The following is a 17,716-nucleotide window of genomic DNA, read 5'->3' as shown; positions in this document are numbered from 1 at the left end:
AATATACATTTACAAGTCTACGGCAAATTGACTACAATATAAATGACACTGTAAAATAACTTAAGGTACATTGTACCTGTTACAATAATCAGACACACAAAAAACACATTTTCAAAAATGGCTATAGTGTATCTAATATATAGTGCAGCTCAATAGACTCGACTTTTAATGTTGGCAGACATAGGTGTTAATGAGCCAAATTTAAAAATTTTTTGTAAAGGCCTTATAAGTATTGAGCTGTCTAACCTCCTCAGGTATAGAATTCCATTCTGTAGCGCCCCTCACTGACCAGGCCGTGCGACTGAAAACACTCCGGAGATAACACCGTCCCCTCTGGCAGAGCCTCGAGTAACGCGCTCAGAACTGTTTCTTTGGCTCTAAAGAACTGTTTCTTTTAGATAAACGGACACTCAACAATCAAGCATATCTTTAAAGGCACACTATGTTTTTTTTTTTCGCAGCTAGAGGTCACCTATTGAAAGTGTAAGGCTGGAAAATGCTAGTAGATGCCGAAATGTCTAATCGCTCTGAGAAAACAAAGGAAATTAGCATCTGAACTTATTCATACAGTTAGAGTCTCTGTCCGAGACGACATCACACTGAGTGAACCATCTATGAATGACTCTAATTTACATGCCTTTCCTTTCACATGAAACTTCCCCCAAACTACTGCTCCCCCAAACTTGAGATCACCTGAAATGCACCAGAAATCTCTTTGTTACAATGTCAATCCTCACAATACAGTATTATATGTGTTTGATATCATTTGAAATGTCTCAGTGCGACTGGTACAAATATCTCTACTCCACAGAAGTAAACTAGAACATCATAAATGTTTTAAGGGTTTAAAGATATCTTTCCTTGGTGTATGGTGGGTGTGGCTTTCAGCCATTTGGCCTCTCTTCTAATCAAGTCTATAGGACCTGATCAATGCAAATTCCTATTGTTAACTGGTGTTTCCATTTGAAAGAGTTTCAAATGGTTCTGGGTATGTATCTGGTTTTGGGTATTTAAGGAAATGTTGCAAAGAGCTCAGGGCTTGACACTTTAAACCGGTCAGCCCGTAATGCTGGATGTCTCGAGATAGCCAGCATTATGTAGTTTTCAGAAGTCAGGTATACATTTCATTCTTTACTTCAGACTATTTGATGTTATATATGGATTACCTTTGAATTGACTATGTAATTGGCTTTATACATTTACCTGACTGTTAAAATAAATTGTTACACTTTGATGGATTCTGACTTGCTCTGGAATTATTCAGGTTGGGTATAATTTCAACGAAGGGTTAAACGGAATAATTAAATGTGTACTTAAACTATTAAAAATGAATGACCAAATAAACAATTGGCATTCTAACCTAAATTCTAAATTATCATTAAATGGAGTCAGATAACGAGAGATTGGAATAAAATCCCCTTTTCCCCGCTGAAAAGACGAACGCGCAGCGACCTTCACCCGCCGATCGTTAGCCTCCATTGGGACGATTTGGGCGGCCTTACAAAAGCAAACGCGCAGCTCGATGACACCGAGGTAATCTTGGGAATTGCCGTATGTGAGGTAACGCAGCACTATATTATATACATGAGTGTGTTTAAAGTTATGTTATAATGCTACTCTGTGCGTTCCCTCTGTGACTACTATGAGACACCTGTTCGCACTGCAGTAAGAGATCGATATTAGAATGTCATATTAATAAATGCTGGGTGGCTTGTGTTGCTAAATGGCATGCAATTAATTTTACAACATATATGATGGAGAAATGCTGTATTACTGTAAAATAATTAGTAAATGTCTCCAAACAGTTGCTCACCTGTCTAATAAAACACATCATATATTAAAGCATCTGGTGTTTCCATGGTTTCTACAAAATAAAACCGGAAGCGCGGGTATGATGTCATTGATAGGCGAGGCATGGACACGGTCCGTGTCCTTTTTAAAATGGCTTATTTATCTGGATTTAAACAATCTTGGAAACATCTGTGATAATGTAAGTACACTAATCAACAAAATATAGAACACTGTTCTGGGTTTTGGATATTTTAATCCAAAAATCTTACATATTGTACCTTTATGTGAATATTTACAAACGTTTTAAGTGGTTCAAACATTAGTTTATGAAGTAACCCACTACCATAACAGCATAAAGAGTGCGAAGTGCACGTGTCATCCTTCTGCGTGACGTCACCATTGTGAATGTGCGCGCGCGCGTGCGTGTGTGGAAGAAAAAACACTCCTCGGTAATTTCGTCGTGATGACATTCCAGCCTGTTTGTTTTTGCTGAAGTTCGCTCACACTGGAGCAGTTTGGGAATCCGCTGGGAAACACACCAGAAGCTCAGGTAGGACAGTTTTAAACAGCATCTGCAGTGCGTCAAACTGTGTGTGGGTGTGTGTGTAAGATTCAGTATAAAGTATAATAATCTTCTGATGATTTAATTGCCATTGGTTTGATTCAAAGTCAGGAAACACCGCTAAACAACAATACGAATGTTTCTTATGTTTTTGCTTTTGGATACGATCGCAGTATTTAAAATATCATTACTTAGTTTTATACTTTGTCTAGGCCTACATAAATGACAAGCACAGTAAAGAACCACTCTTATTTATTTATTTGCTTATTTAATATTAGCATTTATTATGAATCTGTTTGCACTTGTCTTATTACCTTTTTAATAGCTGTGAAATATTTACCTGGCTAAAGTGTGGATGTATACATATGCAAACATTCCTCATAGATAAAGATGCAATTTGCATGATTGGTGAAATTAACTTTTCGAGGCACAGACAAAAAGTGCCGTGGCAGTACTTATGATATTCATTTTTTGGTTGTCATTTTTGGTAGTGTTCAAAACAATGGAATTACCATGGATTTTATTACCATCCTTTTTTAATGTCCTCCTCAGACTCAGACATTAAACTCTTTAATAGTGGAGATGTAGAATGTATTTGGTTATTTGGATTATATGATTAAAGAAATACTGCTGCAAAAAGTTCTATGAGCTATATATATATATATATATATATATATATATATATATATATATATATATATATATATATATATATATATATAATTATTATTATTTAATTTTTTTGGAGGTTGAACTTACCAGATTTCCCCCCCTCATTACAATGATTAATATTCCTCAATATTCAAAGATATTTCTATGACAGTGTTGGGGAAATAATGCATTTTTTGTTGTACTCCTGTAATATAGCTAGCTATCATGATTGAAAACAATGGCATTACCATGGATTTAATTGTACTTTTTGATGTCCTCCTCAGACTCAACACATGGTTATTTGGGTAATTGACGTTGTTTTGAGGACTCTGAGATGCTTGATTGGTTGTCTTCTGTCCTCCTCTCTCATGTCTGGACATGTGTTCAGTTTATAATCACTAGTTTTATGCTTGAGTGAAGCCATGAGAAACACATTTATATTCTGAGAGTTATTGTGTCATTTTACAGGGAATTGCTCATGTTTTCCTGGACAGCTGAAGTGACAAATACATTTTTTATTTGAATATTGTTGGAGCGGTCTGATATCATTTATTGAACTGAACAATGATCCTTTGAAATGCCTAGACTGCTGGCGTTTTATTTTTTTACCTCCAGACATTACTACTGCAAAATATAGGACTTTGTTTTTATTTGGCTCCATTTGACTCCATTGTCCTGGAGCTGCTGGTGGTCTCAGAGTGTTTTGATGTCAGGGTCTCCAGACGTCTGCAGGGTGTTTACTGTCTGTAGTTTGTCTTTATTAGTCCAGACAGACACAGTTGGTTTTATGGAGGAATTTATGTCCAACAAGGCCAGTTGAGTGTCCTAGCGATACACACTCACTAACACTGACGTTCACCTGGGCAGTTTCCTGAGGTTGATCTCTGCAGGACGGATGTGTTTCCTGTGTTTTAAAGCGGTAGTACTCTAAGAGTTCATTGTATTGTCTCTCTTCACAGTTTATTTATCATGCCGAACTGGGGTGGAGGAAACAAATGTGGCGCCTGCCACGGGACGGTGTACCACGCTGAAGAGGTCCAGTGTGATGGAGGGAGTTTTCACAAGTGCTGCTTCCTCTGTAGTAAGAGAAAACGACACTAAACTGTTCAGAGTACAACTCATGATTATGTGTACAGGTCAAATGTCACTACGGTGGCAAAGTTTCCTGAAGTTTTAGAAACTTCTGGAGAGTTTCTGGAAATTTACCATATTTGTTCAGCCCCTTTACTATCCTAAATTTCACATCAAAAGGGAAAAAAATAAATTGTGTTTTGCATAACAAAAACAGCCTTTATTCTCTTGACAATTAAAAATGCTTTCCCTCCAAATGCTTATTTTGTTTTTCCTACAAATTCTCATTTCACTTTTTTTTTTTTTTTTTTAAATCAGCAAACTGGATTGCTGGTTATTAAATATATATAAAAAATGAATAATTAATATATATATATATATATATATATATATATATATATATATATATATATATATATATATATATATATATATATATATATATATATATATATATATATATATATATATATATAATATTATATATATATATATATATATATATATATATATTATATAAATACTGTTGCAAAAATGCAATACTTAAATTCCTTTAAATGGGCGTAACTTTCTATGAGCAAAATATTTGAGGTTACATATGAACTGAGCAGATTTTCCCCCTCATTAAAACAATGCAAATTCCTCAATGTTCAAAGATTTTATGACGGTGTTGGGGAGTTATTTTTAAAATTAATGCATTACAATATTGCGTTACTCCCTAAAAAAAGTAACTAATTCCCTTACTTACCAGTAGTTACTTTTTATGGAAAGTAATAATACGTTACTTTTTCTCCTGGGCTGAGTTTGCTTGTTTTGTAAAAAAAAAATTATTTTATTTTTTTTGACAAATGTAAGTAAATGTGATTTCAGGCCTGTACAGTAGAGGCCGCAACTCAAACAAATCAATCTCGATCGCAGGAGAAGTTTTACTACACTCTGGCTGAATCTGAAATCCCCCCCCCCCCCATACCTCAAATAAGGTTTTATTTGAGAGGACAGCCATTTTGTAGTGGTGTCGGAAACCATAGTGGACGTTATCGAGTGCACTCATTCAATCCCACTAACGAGTGTACAGCCGATATATGCTCAACTGCTCTCTGAATTCACTCACTCTTTTACATTCACCTGTTCAAGTTTATTGTATTAGTGGACTAATGTAGAGAATAGTCATTGAGGATTTAAGGAGGCGATTCAGATTCAGCCTTTTACTTCAAGCAAAAAAACTAAAAAATGAAACACGTGATCTTTAAAGTCGTTTTTGCTTATGGTTGATTTGGGTCATTGAAGGTCAGCAGCAAAGACATTGGTTAATAAAGTGAGATTAAATACATAAAGTATATCTGTGTAATTTAACATTTATGTATAGCAGGCGTGCAAAATATTCTAAGATTATTTTACTGTTTGTATTCATTTTGAGGAATACTGAATCTGTTTTTGTGCAAGCGAGATGAGTAAATGCCTGCTCTCATTTAGTGTAGAGCTACAGTATCCATCCGCGCACACAGCGCCTGTGGACTTACTCCCGATTTAACTCAACATGAGGTCAGGAGAGCTGTCAGTCAATAAATGGGGAAACAACGTAAATTGAGTTATTTATTTGATGAAGTAACTCAGATATGTTGTTGTAAATTTAAAAGTATTCACAAAACCCGTAATGTGTTACTCTCAACACTGGTCCTGCAGTGAACTATCTCAGATGTTTTTGTGAGATCTCGCTATGCTTGAGTGCACATGCTTCACATTAGTGCTGTGCTACCAAAATGGCAAAAACAATTCGGCCCACATGTTTACTTGCGGTGGGCCGCCACAAAAGCCATTCTGTTCAGAACGAGGCGATGATGAGTTAATGAGCGCTGCTCTCTCTCTCTCTCTCTCTCTCTCTCTCTCTCTCTCTCTCTCTCTCTCTCTCTCTCTCTCTCTCTCTCCTACTCCTATCTGTGTTTTCAACACATTTCCTCTATGACCAAAGTTTTTAATCGACTCTGTTTCTAAGATCTTTGAGGTCAAATGTGATGTAAGATGGAGTCCAGAGTTGTTTTGTTCATCTGAATGAATAGTAAAGGGCATTGACCTCCCTGCTGGTGAATCATGTTTGTCTCTCTTCGGGACAATATCCCAAACCAAGCCAGAGTCTGCTGACTAAACAGTCAACATCACATGATAAACACATTGCTTGCATTCTAGTGTCTAATCCTGCAGTTAAAACGATAGATTATTAGTGGCGCCATAACTATTATTATTATTGCTCATACTTTGAGTTGACATGTCTCTAACCTGAAAAGAGATGTGCGATTCCTTTTTGTAAGCTTTTTTGCCAGGCGGATGATGAAAAACTGCATAGCAACATGCTGAAATCCTCTCAAAACACTATAGCATTGTAGCATTGAGTTTTGCATGGGAAAGCACCACTTATTTTCTACAGAAAACGTTAAAATCAGTGTTTTTCCTTCTCCAGTGGTCTGTAGAAAAGGGTTAGACAGCACCACACTGGCCATCCATGACCAGGAAATCTATTGCAAGTCCTGCTACGGGAAAAAGTACGGACCAAAGGGATACGGATACGGTCAGGGAGCAGGAACGCTCAATATGGACCGCGGCGAGAGGCTGGGCATCAAACCGGAAGAGTGAGCGTTTTCATTTTTCAATGTGTTTTATTTGTATAAATAATGTAATGTGTATTCCTTGTAAAATAAGTAGTGCTGTCAAATCGATTAATTGCAATTTAAATAAATGTTTGTTTGCATAATGAATGTGTACTGTGTATAATTATTATGTGTATATATAAATACACTCACATATAAATTGTGTGTCTGTGTGTGTGTATGTATATATATATATATATATTACATAAATGATTGAGGTTTATATATGCATAATAATTATGCACAGTACACACACATATATTATGCAAACACTTTTATTTTGGATGCAATTAATCACGATTGCAAAAATGCAATGCTTAAAATCCAGTATTATCTTCATGGATGTGTCAATGTGTTTTGGTGCATGTAACTGTCTGTGTCAAGAGTTCTAGAGTATTTTATAAAGTCAATTTGTTCTGGTAGCAAATCTGCCCTCTCTAGTGTGCTCAAGCCGGCCGTCAGGTGATTATTGTTATGAAAGAATCTCTTATGTAAGCGGAGCTCCTGTACAGACCCCAGGCGCCCTCTTCATGCCCAGCCAACACAAAGCAGCTCATTCAGGGCCGCTCGTTTGGCTGAGCTCCAGAGAACTGCGTCTGACCTCTCCGTCTCCTACCCAGAACCCAAACTCACCGCCCCACCACCAACCCAAACCCGTCCAAGTTTGCACAGAAGTTCGGCGGCTCGGAGAAGTGCGCGCGCTGTGGAGAGTCTGTGTACGCGGCAGAGAAGGTGATGAGCGCTGGGAAGGTGAGCAGAGTCAAACACATTGACATGTTAACACCTGTTTATACACCTTTTTATAATGTTAACACCGGTTTACATCCCTTGTAATGGATTAAAAAACTGCATACACCCATTGCATTCTCGGGTCCAAATGGACCCGGTGGAACGTAAGCATATACAATAATATTTTTCAACTAAAACCAAATTCAGTAACTTCTCATTAATGAGTGAATGCGCAACATTTCTAAAGGTTTAAATGTTTTTTTGTTTTGTTTTTCACCATGGTATCACTACATGAACCCCTTTTTTATTAATTAAAAAAATTGAGAAATTCTTTGAAATGTCAAATTGTACAAAACTTACAGAAGTAGTTGATGTAGGATGTTATATTTTTATCAGTATTTATGAGAAATTCTAGTTGAATGTCATGAAGCATAAAAACATTAATTATTTTATATGTATCAAAAGAAAATAAAAAAACTTTTAAAATTAAGAGAATTTTAATTTAAGTGTCCGCTAATGGTCAATAAATATGAAAAATAAAAATGATTATAAATCAAAAATGCAATGCTTGAAATCCTTTAAACAGGCTTTTTTTAAGCAATTTTTTTTTAAACATTCTTACTGGTATCAATACTCATTAATGTAATCGTTTTTATGCAACAATAATAGCAAACATCATCCCACTGATGATTAAATTGTTAAAAGAAAATCAATTCAAGTATTTTGAGAAACGTTAATAGCAAATAGTTACAATGTTTATTCTTATTGCTATAACATTCATTCTTTTTTAAGTATTAAAAAATGTTTTTAAAATTAAGATAATTTTAATTTAACAATTAGGTGTTGCCAAATGATCCATCCAAATATAGGAAATAAAAATAAATAGAAATGCTGCAGCAAAAAAGGCGATGCTTAAAATCCTTAAGCAAAATAATATTTTTTACATTCTTCTTGGTATAATACACATTGATGTAATAAAGTTTATGCAATAAAAATAACAAACAATTTCCAGTCCCACTGATGCTTAAATTCTTTAAAGAAAATTATTAAAAGGAAACTATTTTAAATATTTTTTAAAAAAATTGAACGGGAATTAGTTTTAATTCGTATTACTTGAATGTCCATTCTTTTATATATATTATATATAGGCTTTAAAATTAAGAGAATTTTAATTAAACCCAAATGGTCAATAAATATGAAAAATGAAAATAATAACTGCTGCAAAAACATGCAATGCTTATAATTCTTTAAATAGGCTTTATTTATAAAAAAATCTTGTTAACATCAATAATAGAAAACACTTCCCGATCCCACTGACACTCGAGAGGAAATGATTTCAGATATTTCGAAGTGTTCTTGATGTATTTGTTGATGTTTGCAGTATGAGTGGGTTTCAGATTTAATGGAGAGTTCGACTGGGAATCATAACTTCTCATACTGTCAAGATAAAATCACCTGTGTTATTCACTGGGTTCAAAAGTTCACCTCAAGTGTGTGGCGACTGTGTTGACGCTTTCTTTATGTCTTGGTGAGGGTTTGCAGATGCTAGAGATGTACTGCCAGAAAAAAGCTTTCAGCAGATCTGAGTGTGAAGCATCTCTCTCAGTTTAATCTCCAGGAAGTCATGAGCACTTGATGATGTCAGCTGTTATACTCATCCTTTCTTTATCGTCTCACGTCTGTTTTCCAGCCGTGGCATAAGAACTGCTTCCGCTGTGCCAAATGTGGGAAGAGTTTGGAGTCGACCACTCAGACGGAGAAAGATGGAGAAATCTACTGCAAAGGTCAGCACTGGATCCTAATGCAGATTAAAGGGGTCCTCTAATGCAATTTTTTACAAGATGTAAAATTTAACCCCACAGTAAAAAAAAATCATAGCATGTTTAAACAGTCCCTTTCTGAGGGTGCCGTTCTTGTGTGTCTCTTTAAATGCAAATGAGCTGCGGCACCCAGCCCCTTTCTAGAAGAGGGCGGAGCTTCTAGAGCTTGTGTTAGCAGCTCCAATTACCTCACGCATACACACACACACTGAAAATGTCAGAAGCTGTTGAGCCTTTTATGTTCAAACCCGAGTCGGGCAATAATGAAGAGACCCAAGAAAAAGTGACGACGTAGAATGAGACGGGACGTTTCTGAAGGGTTAGTTGATGAATTTATGAGTTAACCATCTTCAAGTCATCGATTGGCATATTCTGTCATGATAATCTATAAATCGCTCGTGTGGGAACTGTTGTAAGATGCACAGAGCCAGAGAATATGTGACTGAACCACAAAACCAGTCATATGGGTCAATTGTTTGAAGGAACAAGCTTTCCATTGATGTATGTTTTGTTAGGATAGGGCCAAGATACAACTATAAATCTGGAATGTGAGTGTGCAAAAAAAATCGAAATATTGAGAAAGTCACCTTTAAAGTTGTCCAAATGAAATCCTTAGCAATGAACTACAGTAGGATATTTACAAAATATCTTCGTGTTACATGATTTTTACTTAAAGGACAACTCTGGTGAGAAATGAACCTAGGGGTAATTAACAGATGGTTACCGAGTAGATCGTTCTCTGGGATGCGTTTTCATGGAAATCGAATGTAAAGAGTTTTATCTTTAAAAACAGATTAGCTTATAACACTAGTCTATGGGGAACAGAGTAGTGAAATTAAATCGCTAGTTAATTCCACTAACAAGGCTCAAAATAGCCTCACACTAACACGGCAGCATAATGAGGGTCCCTACATGCAAACCGAAGCATTGAGAACTTTGTAAGAGTACAAACAGTTAAATAAGAAGATACTTTATAAACACAGTGCATGACGCGTTCACGGACAGCCGCCGTCTTGGAAAACAGTCTCGATTCATCGAGCGACGAGCGCTCTGCTAAGTGATGAAATGTGACTTGGAATCTCACATGGTCCGCTGTTTCCGGAAGAAAACACTGAACACAACAGAGAAAATAAATAAATAAAACTAAAAATGTCCATTTTATTACATTTCACAAACTTAATTCCTATCGACCAGCTCACTTAGAACAGCGCTCGTAGATCGATTCATCGAGACTGTTTTTCGAGATGGTGCCTGTCCGCTGAAACGCGTAAGGCACTGTGTTTATAAAGTATCTTCTTATTAAACTGTTTGTACTCTTACAAAGTTCTCAATGCTTCGGTTTGCACGTAGGGACCCTCATTATGCTGCCGTGTTAGTGTGAGGCTATTTTGAGCCTTGTTAGTGGTATTAACTAGCGATTTAATTTAACCACCCTGTGTCTACTCTGTTCCCCATATAACGCTTGTCTAAGCTAATCTGTTTTTAAAGATAAAACTCTTTACATCCGATTTTCAAGAAAACGCATCCCAGAGAACGATCTACTCGGTAACCCTCTGTTAATTACCCCTAGGTTCATTTCTCACCGGAGTTGTCCTTTAATATCCCAATGATTTTTGGCATAAAACTTTATAAAACAATAAAAACTATTTATTGTTGGCTATTGCCAAAATTTTACTTGTGAAACTGCTGCATGAAGATAGGACAGGTATAGTTTAGTTAATTACAACTTATCTTGATTTTGTTTTTTTTAATTGCTTGTATTACAATTAATGTGAAAAGACGGATGCGACAGTTTGAGCGACTCCCAAATATGCTCGACTACAACAACTCTTTCTCTTCTCCACATGGCGTTTACTGCTTGTTCCCGGGGGGCGGGGTTTATGTAAATGTTAGGGTTTGTGATGTCACCAACCCGGGAAAAAGTTAGTTGCAGTCCCTACCAAGTGTTTGTTGTAATCCTTAAAAAGCAATTTATGTAAAAGTAAGCATCTCCCTTTTGCTTTGAACTTTGAGCGTCATAACTTTGCAGATGTTGTTTTTATGCTCAAACAGCAACATTACACACTAACTAAAGTTAAACAAGTCAAATCATAGTCAACCACCCCTTTAATGCAAAGTTTGACACTCCTGGCCAGTGGAAATGAATAGGTCACACATTAAATTGAAAACAAACTGGAATATTGACCAACTTCTCTCAGGGTTTTGAGGTCATAGTGTTTGTTTGTCTGTCAGGAATGTTCTCTGATAGCAAAGCAACATCAAAACTAGAACCTGTAAAACTAGATTATCGAGAAACTCAAGTCAGAAATCAATCCAGAGTTACAGATGAGTCTGCTCTGCTGTAATGAAGAACATCTGATGAGCTCAGACCAACCTGACAGGACACGTCGCTCACTAATCAGCTATTCATGCTTCATTTCTTCTTTGTCTCTCTTTTTCAGCGTGTTATGCGAAGAACTTCGGACCCAAAGGATTTGGATACGGTCAGGGCGCAGGAGCTCTGGTCCACGCTCAATGATAGTACTTCACTGTTGTTCAAGAGGTTATTACTCTTTTCAAAAGAAGAAAGTTATTTGGTTATATTTTCATGACAATCAAACAGGGCGTGACTTCTTTTTTTGTTGTTGTCTGCAAACTGTAAAATGCGTTTAGGAGCACAAGTGTGAATAAAATAAAAATGAAATGTGATGAATGTCATTTTAAGAGGTCTTCATTTTGGAGATGGAATGACAGTCTAATGTGATTATTAAACTTCAAAAGGCAATAATTTTAATCTAGACTAAAACATGAACTAGATATTGATTGAAAATGTTCTGATTCTTTATTATTGTTCGGTAACACTTTACCATAAGGTTCATTAGTTAATTCATTAATTAACATAAACTAACAATGAAACATTTTTCTAAAGCATTTAATAATCTTAGTTAATTTACTAATACATTATTAAAAAGTTGCATCTGTTATTATTATTTAAAGGCTTACTTCAGTGATTAGCATATGGCTTTGTATCAGTAGAAACCCTTGAGTATATTCAAATGATTGTGCTTTCCCCCCTCACATACCCCTGAGACAAGAGATTTATGCATTTTATTTCTGAAAAATTCCTCCTATGATGCAAATTGACGATATTTGCATCATAGGAGGAATGTTTGGCCAAAGGCTAAAGACTACAGCCAGCAGAGCAATGGAAGTCTTCTAACTTCTCAAATTAATTTCTATAAAAGTTAAGCTTGCAAAGGCATGAACTGAAACGCGCCAGACTGAACTCGCGCTGTGAATGTATGCTGCGAGTGTAGTCGCGATTACCTCAGCTCTCATCACGAGAGCTCATCAGCTCATTTATCTGACTCCTGCAGTTAGTGCTCAGTGCTGTGAGACTCGCGCGGCGACTCACTCATTATATTGAACACACACGTTCAGTTTTTAATTGTAGTGTCTTCTCCAACTCAGTCACAGTAATCCAGTAGCGGTGGCTTTGGGAGTGGCCTCACAGGGCAGCGAAGCATTCTGGGAATTGTAGTCCTTCATCCCCATGAGACAAAAATACATTTTCTCTATTCTCCGTCTAGAAGGCACCAAAATCAAAAATAATTTCGCATTTTTACTACATTGATGACCCAGTTTAAATACAGATTCATCTTCCCAGCGCTGAAGTACCCCTTTAATAGACCGACATGACCAAAAAATGAACAGTTGTATTATCAACTAATGTTAACAAATGTAGCCATTGCTTATTGTTAATGTCAGTTAATGCGTTAACTAATGGGACCTTGTTGTAAAATGCTCTTTATTTTGCATGTAAATTAATCCTTGTATCCCTTGATTATGGTAAAAAAAAAAAAAAAAAATCAGTTTGCATTGCAAATTCTTTCCCCACCAATTCTCATTACATAATGTTGTAACAGATTTTTTTTAAAAAGTATTTTATATAAATTGATTTAATTTCTTAATACAATTCTATAAATTAATAAATGATCATTTTTATGAATACAGTAAAATAAAAGGTATTAGTAAATAAAAATGTGGTAACTTTATGCAGGGTATAACGCAACTATAACAGCCTTGACTTTTAAATAGTTTATATTAATAATATATTTAATATAAATGTATTCGGGTTTTTTACTGTAATAAGGCTCTCCTGTAATTTCTTGACAAAAAATAAATAACGGTCCATTTCCTTTATGCAAAATATTTTGTCATACATTTTACAAGCATGAACATGTTAATGTGAAAAACACTTGTTTGACTGAAAACGACAGCACAGGCCTTTCACCTTTGAATGTTTTATTAATAAAGCCATTAAAATTGAACCATGCCCAATAAGTTACATCTGAAGCAGAGTAGGGTGACGTCCTGATCTCAGCTGAGGCACTGGAGATGAGCATGTGCTTTTCACATGGTGGGAAAACAGCCGGCCAAACCGTAAAGGCGTAGCAACAATATGTGAGTATCTTCTCTAAAAACAGTGTCACATTAATATGAATGACTGTTACTGTGCCTGATCCGAATATTACAGCATGGGGGCCCGTCGACTGCGTCCATGAGTGATGGCGTCATCACAACGTGCCCTCTTGAGTTACAGCGTTTCTTACGTCTACTTCTCTGGCTGCATTTACAATTTGTACATCCAGTGGTACAACAAACCCAGCAATGAAACATACAAAAGGAACCCGTTAAGGTTGGATATTAATCAACGAGAATGGGACATTCAGATATAATACATCTGCAGAGCGCCGCAGGGACACGCGATAACGATACACACGTTGGGTTTAAAATGTAAAAACAAAAGGATTTAAAAAAAAAAAAAAAAAAAGAGAGAAAGAAACCCAGCTGCAAATACTGAACATTCACTATTTACAGATGGAGCGTCTCTGGGATGGCCGATCACATGCAGTGGAGACTTGCAAAGGTCAAAGGTCTATACACAGCAGTGCCAGACACCACTAAAAGCTACAGTCATACACTTGGATAATAGTCCATTTTTTTCTGCTTTTTGGTAAGATAAAAAAAACAACATTAGGAGCAGCTTCGACTAACACAGACAAAATAAAAAAAAACGAAAGTCACTCACAGAATAATGAATCTAGTTCATTTATGTACAGATGCACATTCTTTACATCAGTTCGTCCTGTCAGCTGTTGCAATGACAACAGGAAGAGGAAATGGAGGAGAGCAAAAGGGGGAGGAGCTTCCTCTTTACGTAAACGTGAAGATCCCTCTGCGACGGCGGGGAGGTGAGCTTGTTTCTTCAGTAACGATCAACAACAACAAAAGATCAGTGCATTGTTTTAGGCAGACAAACATCAACGCCGCCACAACAACAAAAAAAGGTAAAAGGTATGGAAGAAGCCCATCTGGCGTGATAAAACGCATCTTCCTTTAAGTTCGTACAGCTATCAGGTCCACTTCATGGCTTTTCAACAGCATTTCAACTTTAAATGTATACACTTCCTAAAACTACACATACATAATAAATATAGAGGTTCACATACGAGCGTATTATTTCTTGTAAGTTCGGAGGGCATCTGAGGGAATCCCTTAAACACGTCGAGAGCGTGTCCGGGTCACAGCTCAACCCAAAATCAAGTGTGTTTTTATGAAACCATAATGGAAATTACCGTAACGCATCCAAGCATTTTTTGTTATAATTCTCATTGTAATACAGTATTTTAAAAATTGTACAATGTAACACAATGAAATAAAAATCAAAAAGGCAGTATAAGATAAATACTTTGCTATTTAAACAATTACAGTTATGAGGAGGGCTTTCTGCGTTACGGTAATGAGAATTAAACCGGCTTCATTTTCTTTGTTCATTTCTTGGGATTTTAGGGTGAAATATAACCCAGGTTCATGTTCTCCACACGCTTCGCAGGATTCTCCCACCTAAACCTATTAAACATGCTGGAAATGTACATATATGATGAAATGTAAAAACCAAAGTGACATGTAAAATGACTGCAACTCTTTGAAAAACTATATATAAATAGGTTAAAATAAATATTTTGTAAGTCACATTATTTAAAGAGGGCATCTCTCTAGTCTTATGAATGTTTTTAGTCTATGTGACGCCTGATTCATATCGAACTATCGTTCGCCTAAAAAAAAAGAAAAGTTCTGTCGTTATTTAATCATCATGTCATGTCGTTAGCTTGAAGAAAGTCTAGAAAAACATCACGCAGCTCCTTTCACTGTATGGAAAAGAGCAGCGTGAACATTCTTCTAAACGTCTCATTTTGCGTTTCACATTAGAAAGTGACACGAGAATGAGCAAATAATTCGCAGAACGATTCCTCAAAACCACAGCTTAGCTAATTCTCATTCCTCCAGGTTGAACCAGGACTGACGAAGATCTGATATCACTTTTAAAAGCAACAAAAAAAGGGTCACAGGGAGAAAACAAAAGTTAAATGAACGCAAGTCGACGTGCGAAAGAAACCACAAACGTCTCTGCTGATCAATCGAGGGGAGTTTGTTATACTGCATACACCCTCTGAAGCCATCGAACTCCTCCTCTTCCTGTTCCTCACGTCCCTGCGTCTCAAAGTGCGGCCTATGGCAGGGGGCGGATGGATTGGTGACGGGAACCAATAACAGCATGCGTGTCCTGACTGGGTGAGGTTTGCAGTCTCAGTGAAGGAGATGGTCCCAGTGAGGAAAACCTCTCTTCCCCCTCTTCTCCCTCTCGCTCCGTCTTCTCTCATGCTCTGTCGCTCCTTCGCCGCGCTACACCAGCTGGTATCCCGAGCCGGACGTCTGGTCGTACTCTATTGTGTACTGCGAGGTCCAGTCTATCGCCACGGGCCGCAGAAGACCACAGCAGCGCAGCTCAAAGAAATCTATGAGGTTCCTCATACAGCCGTGACTGCACGTGAAAGACAGACAGAGGAGCAGAGTTACTTCAGGGAATCATACAATCCAGTCTTTGGCTAAATCCAACCTAAAAACAGCTGACAAATTCTATCCTTCCCATAAGTTACCACTGATAATAATGGCTTCCTACACAAATCTTGAGGAGTTAGTTAGTTTGGACTAAACTTCACTTCCTCATGAACACTTTTCAGGTTTGGCTTTTTTTTTGTTTTGATTATTAATTAGATATTAGTCAATCATGCTATGTCACATACACATATATAAACACACACTTTTTTTATTCAGCTTTTATTCTTATATTTACAGCTTTTTGTTTTACTTTAATTAGCAATATGTGCTTTTTAAGTACTTAATAAGTACTTTTAATTGAATTTAAGTAAGTCATTTTTAGTATTTAAACTAATTTCAGTTCAATGCAAAGGCAACATGTCTAATTTTCTCTAACTTCTAGTTTTTCCATCTTACACACATACACACACTCATGTTTTTGATGAAATGTGGGGACATTCCATAGGCTTAATGTTTTTTTTTACTGTACAAACCGTATTTTCTATCCCCTTACACTGCCCCTACCCTACCCATCACACACCTACCCATCACACACACACACACACACACACACACACACACACAGCCCCTAAACCTACCCATCACAGGAAACATTCTGCATTTTATAAAAAACTCATCCTGTATGATTTTATAAGCATTTGGAAAAGTGGGGACATGGGTAATGTCCTCATAAGTCACCCTCTCCTTGTAATTCCTATGTCATACCCATGTCATTTTACATGTGTCCTCATATGTCACAAAAACATGCCCATGCCCACACACACACACACACACATACACACACAGATTTAGTTTTCAGTAACAACTGGTTAATAATAAACATTCTGGGTTTTTATTAAATATTTTGAGCACTGAAATAACCAAATCCCAAGTGATTTGTCATCATTAAAGGGGGGGTGAAACACTCAGTTTCAGTCAATCTCATGTCAATCTTGAGTACCTATAGAGTAGTATTGCATCCTTCATATCTCCGAAAAGTCTTTAGTTTTATCATATTTATAAAAGAAATATAGGCTGTACCGAGTCTTTCCGGAAAAAACCGAGCGCCTGGAGGCGTATCGTGTGGGCGGAGCTAAAGAATGACAAGCGCGCAAAGCGGTGACGTCCTCAAGCGTGGAGGAACCCATCGCTATGTCAGCTAATACAGATAATGATCCAGAATCAAATCTGAGGGAGAAATAAATTGAACAGGAGAAACGGCAACATCAGGACGTCCGTCTCTGTGGTATGTAAGTTACTGTATTTAATGGCCTCTCCACATTTCTGTGTCTTTACTCGCAGTGTATGAGGACATGATTCGGTTTATGTACTATTTTATGCGACTAGACCTTAGAAGTAGCAAGCAAAACGGTTTTGCACGTCAGAATACTGTAACGTTATACAGAACAACAATGGAGTAACCGTTAGAGCATTTGAATGACGAAGCACGCGATCGTGTCGTTTACTGATGTTTACTCATGCGTCTGTAGCCGACACACAGACATTTGAAGCAGTTTAAGTTAACTCAC

The 17,716-nt window shown here is 36.8% G+C and overlaps 2 protein-coding genes across 2 annotated transcripts in view; one reads left to right on the top strand and one right to left on the bottom strand.

The window, feature by feature from the left end:
• Positions 1 to 2,183: 2,183 nt before the first annotated feature.
• Positions 2,184 to 11,958, top strand: csrp2 (cysteine and glycine-rich protein 2). The gene is made up of 6 exons (XM_067428643.1): positions 2,184 to 2,341; positions 3,964 to 4,085; positions 6,531 to 6,699; positions 7,338 to 7,467; positions 9,137 to 9,230; positions 11,708 to 11,958. Exons 2-6 carry the CDS (start codon positions 3,974 to 3,976, stop codon positions 11,782 to 11,784), a joined length of 582 nt encoding a protein of 193 aa, XP_067284744.1. The 5' UTR covers positions 2,184 to 2,341; positions 3,964 to 3,973; the 3' UTR covers positions 11,785 to 11,958.
• The window catches only part of zdhhc17 (zinc finger DHHC-type palmitoyltransferase 17), a 30,412-nt gene continuing 24,597 nt past the window's right edge, over positions 11,902 to 17,716 (bottom strand). The window contains exon 17 of the mRNA XM_067428642.1: positions 11,902 to 16,131. Coding sequence (XP_067284743.1) covers positions 15,993 to 16,131 — 139 coding nt within the window. The 3' untranslated portion in view covers positions 11,902 to 15,992. The remainder of the gene's footprint in view (positions 16,132 to 17,716) is intronic.

This window comes from Pseudorasbora parva, chromosome 20, assembly GCF_024679245.1.
Source record: "Pseudorasbora parva isolate DD20220531a chromosome 20, ASM2467924v1, whole genome shotgun sequence".
NCBI classification, from domain to species: Eukaryota; Metazoa; Chordata; class Actinopteri; order Cypriniformes; family Gobionidae; genus Pseudorasbora; species Pseudorasbora parva.
This window is presented reverse-complemented; position numbering and strand designations above follow the sequence as displayed.

Excerpts from the sequence above, each read along its gene's own strand:
- csrp2 (XM_067428643.1), top strand. The coding sequence starts at position 3,974 with ATGCCGAACTGGGGTGGAGGAAACAAATGTGGCGCCTGCCACGGGACG. Across the intron at positions 4,086-6,530 it reads CAAGTGCTGCTTCCTCTGTA|TGGTCTGTAGAAAAGGGTTA; the intron begins GTAAGAGAAAAC and ends TTCCTTCTCCAG. Across the intron at positions 6,700-7,337 it reads CTGGGCATCAAACCGGAAGA|AACCCAAACTCACCGCCCCA; the intron begins GTGAGCGTTTTC and ends TCTCCTACCCAG.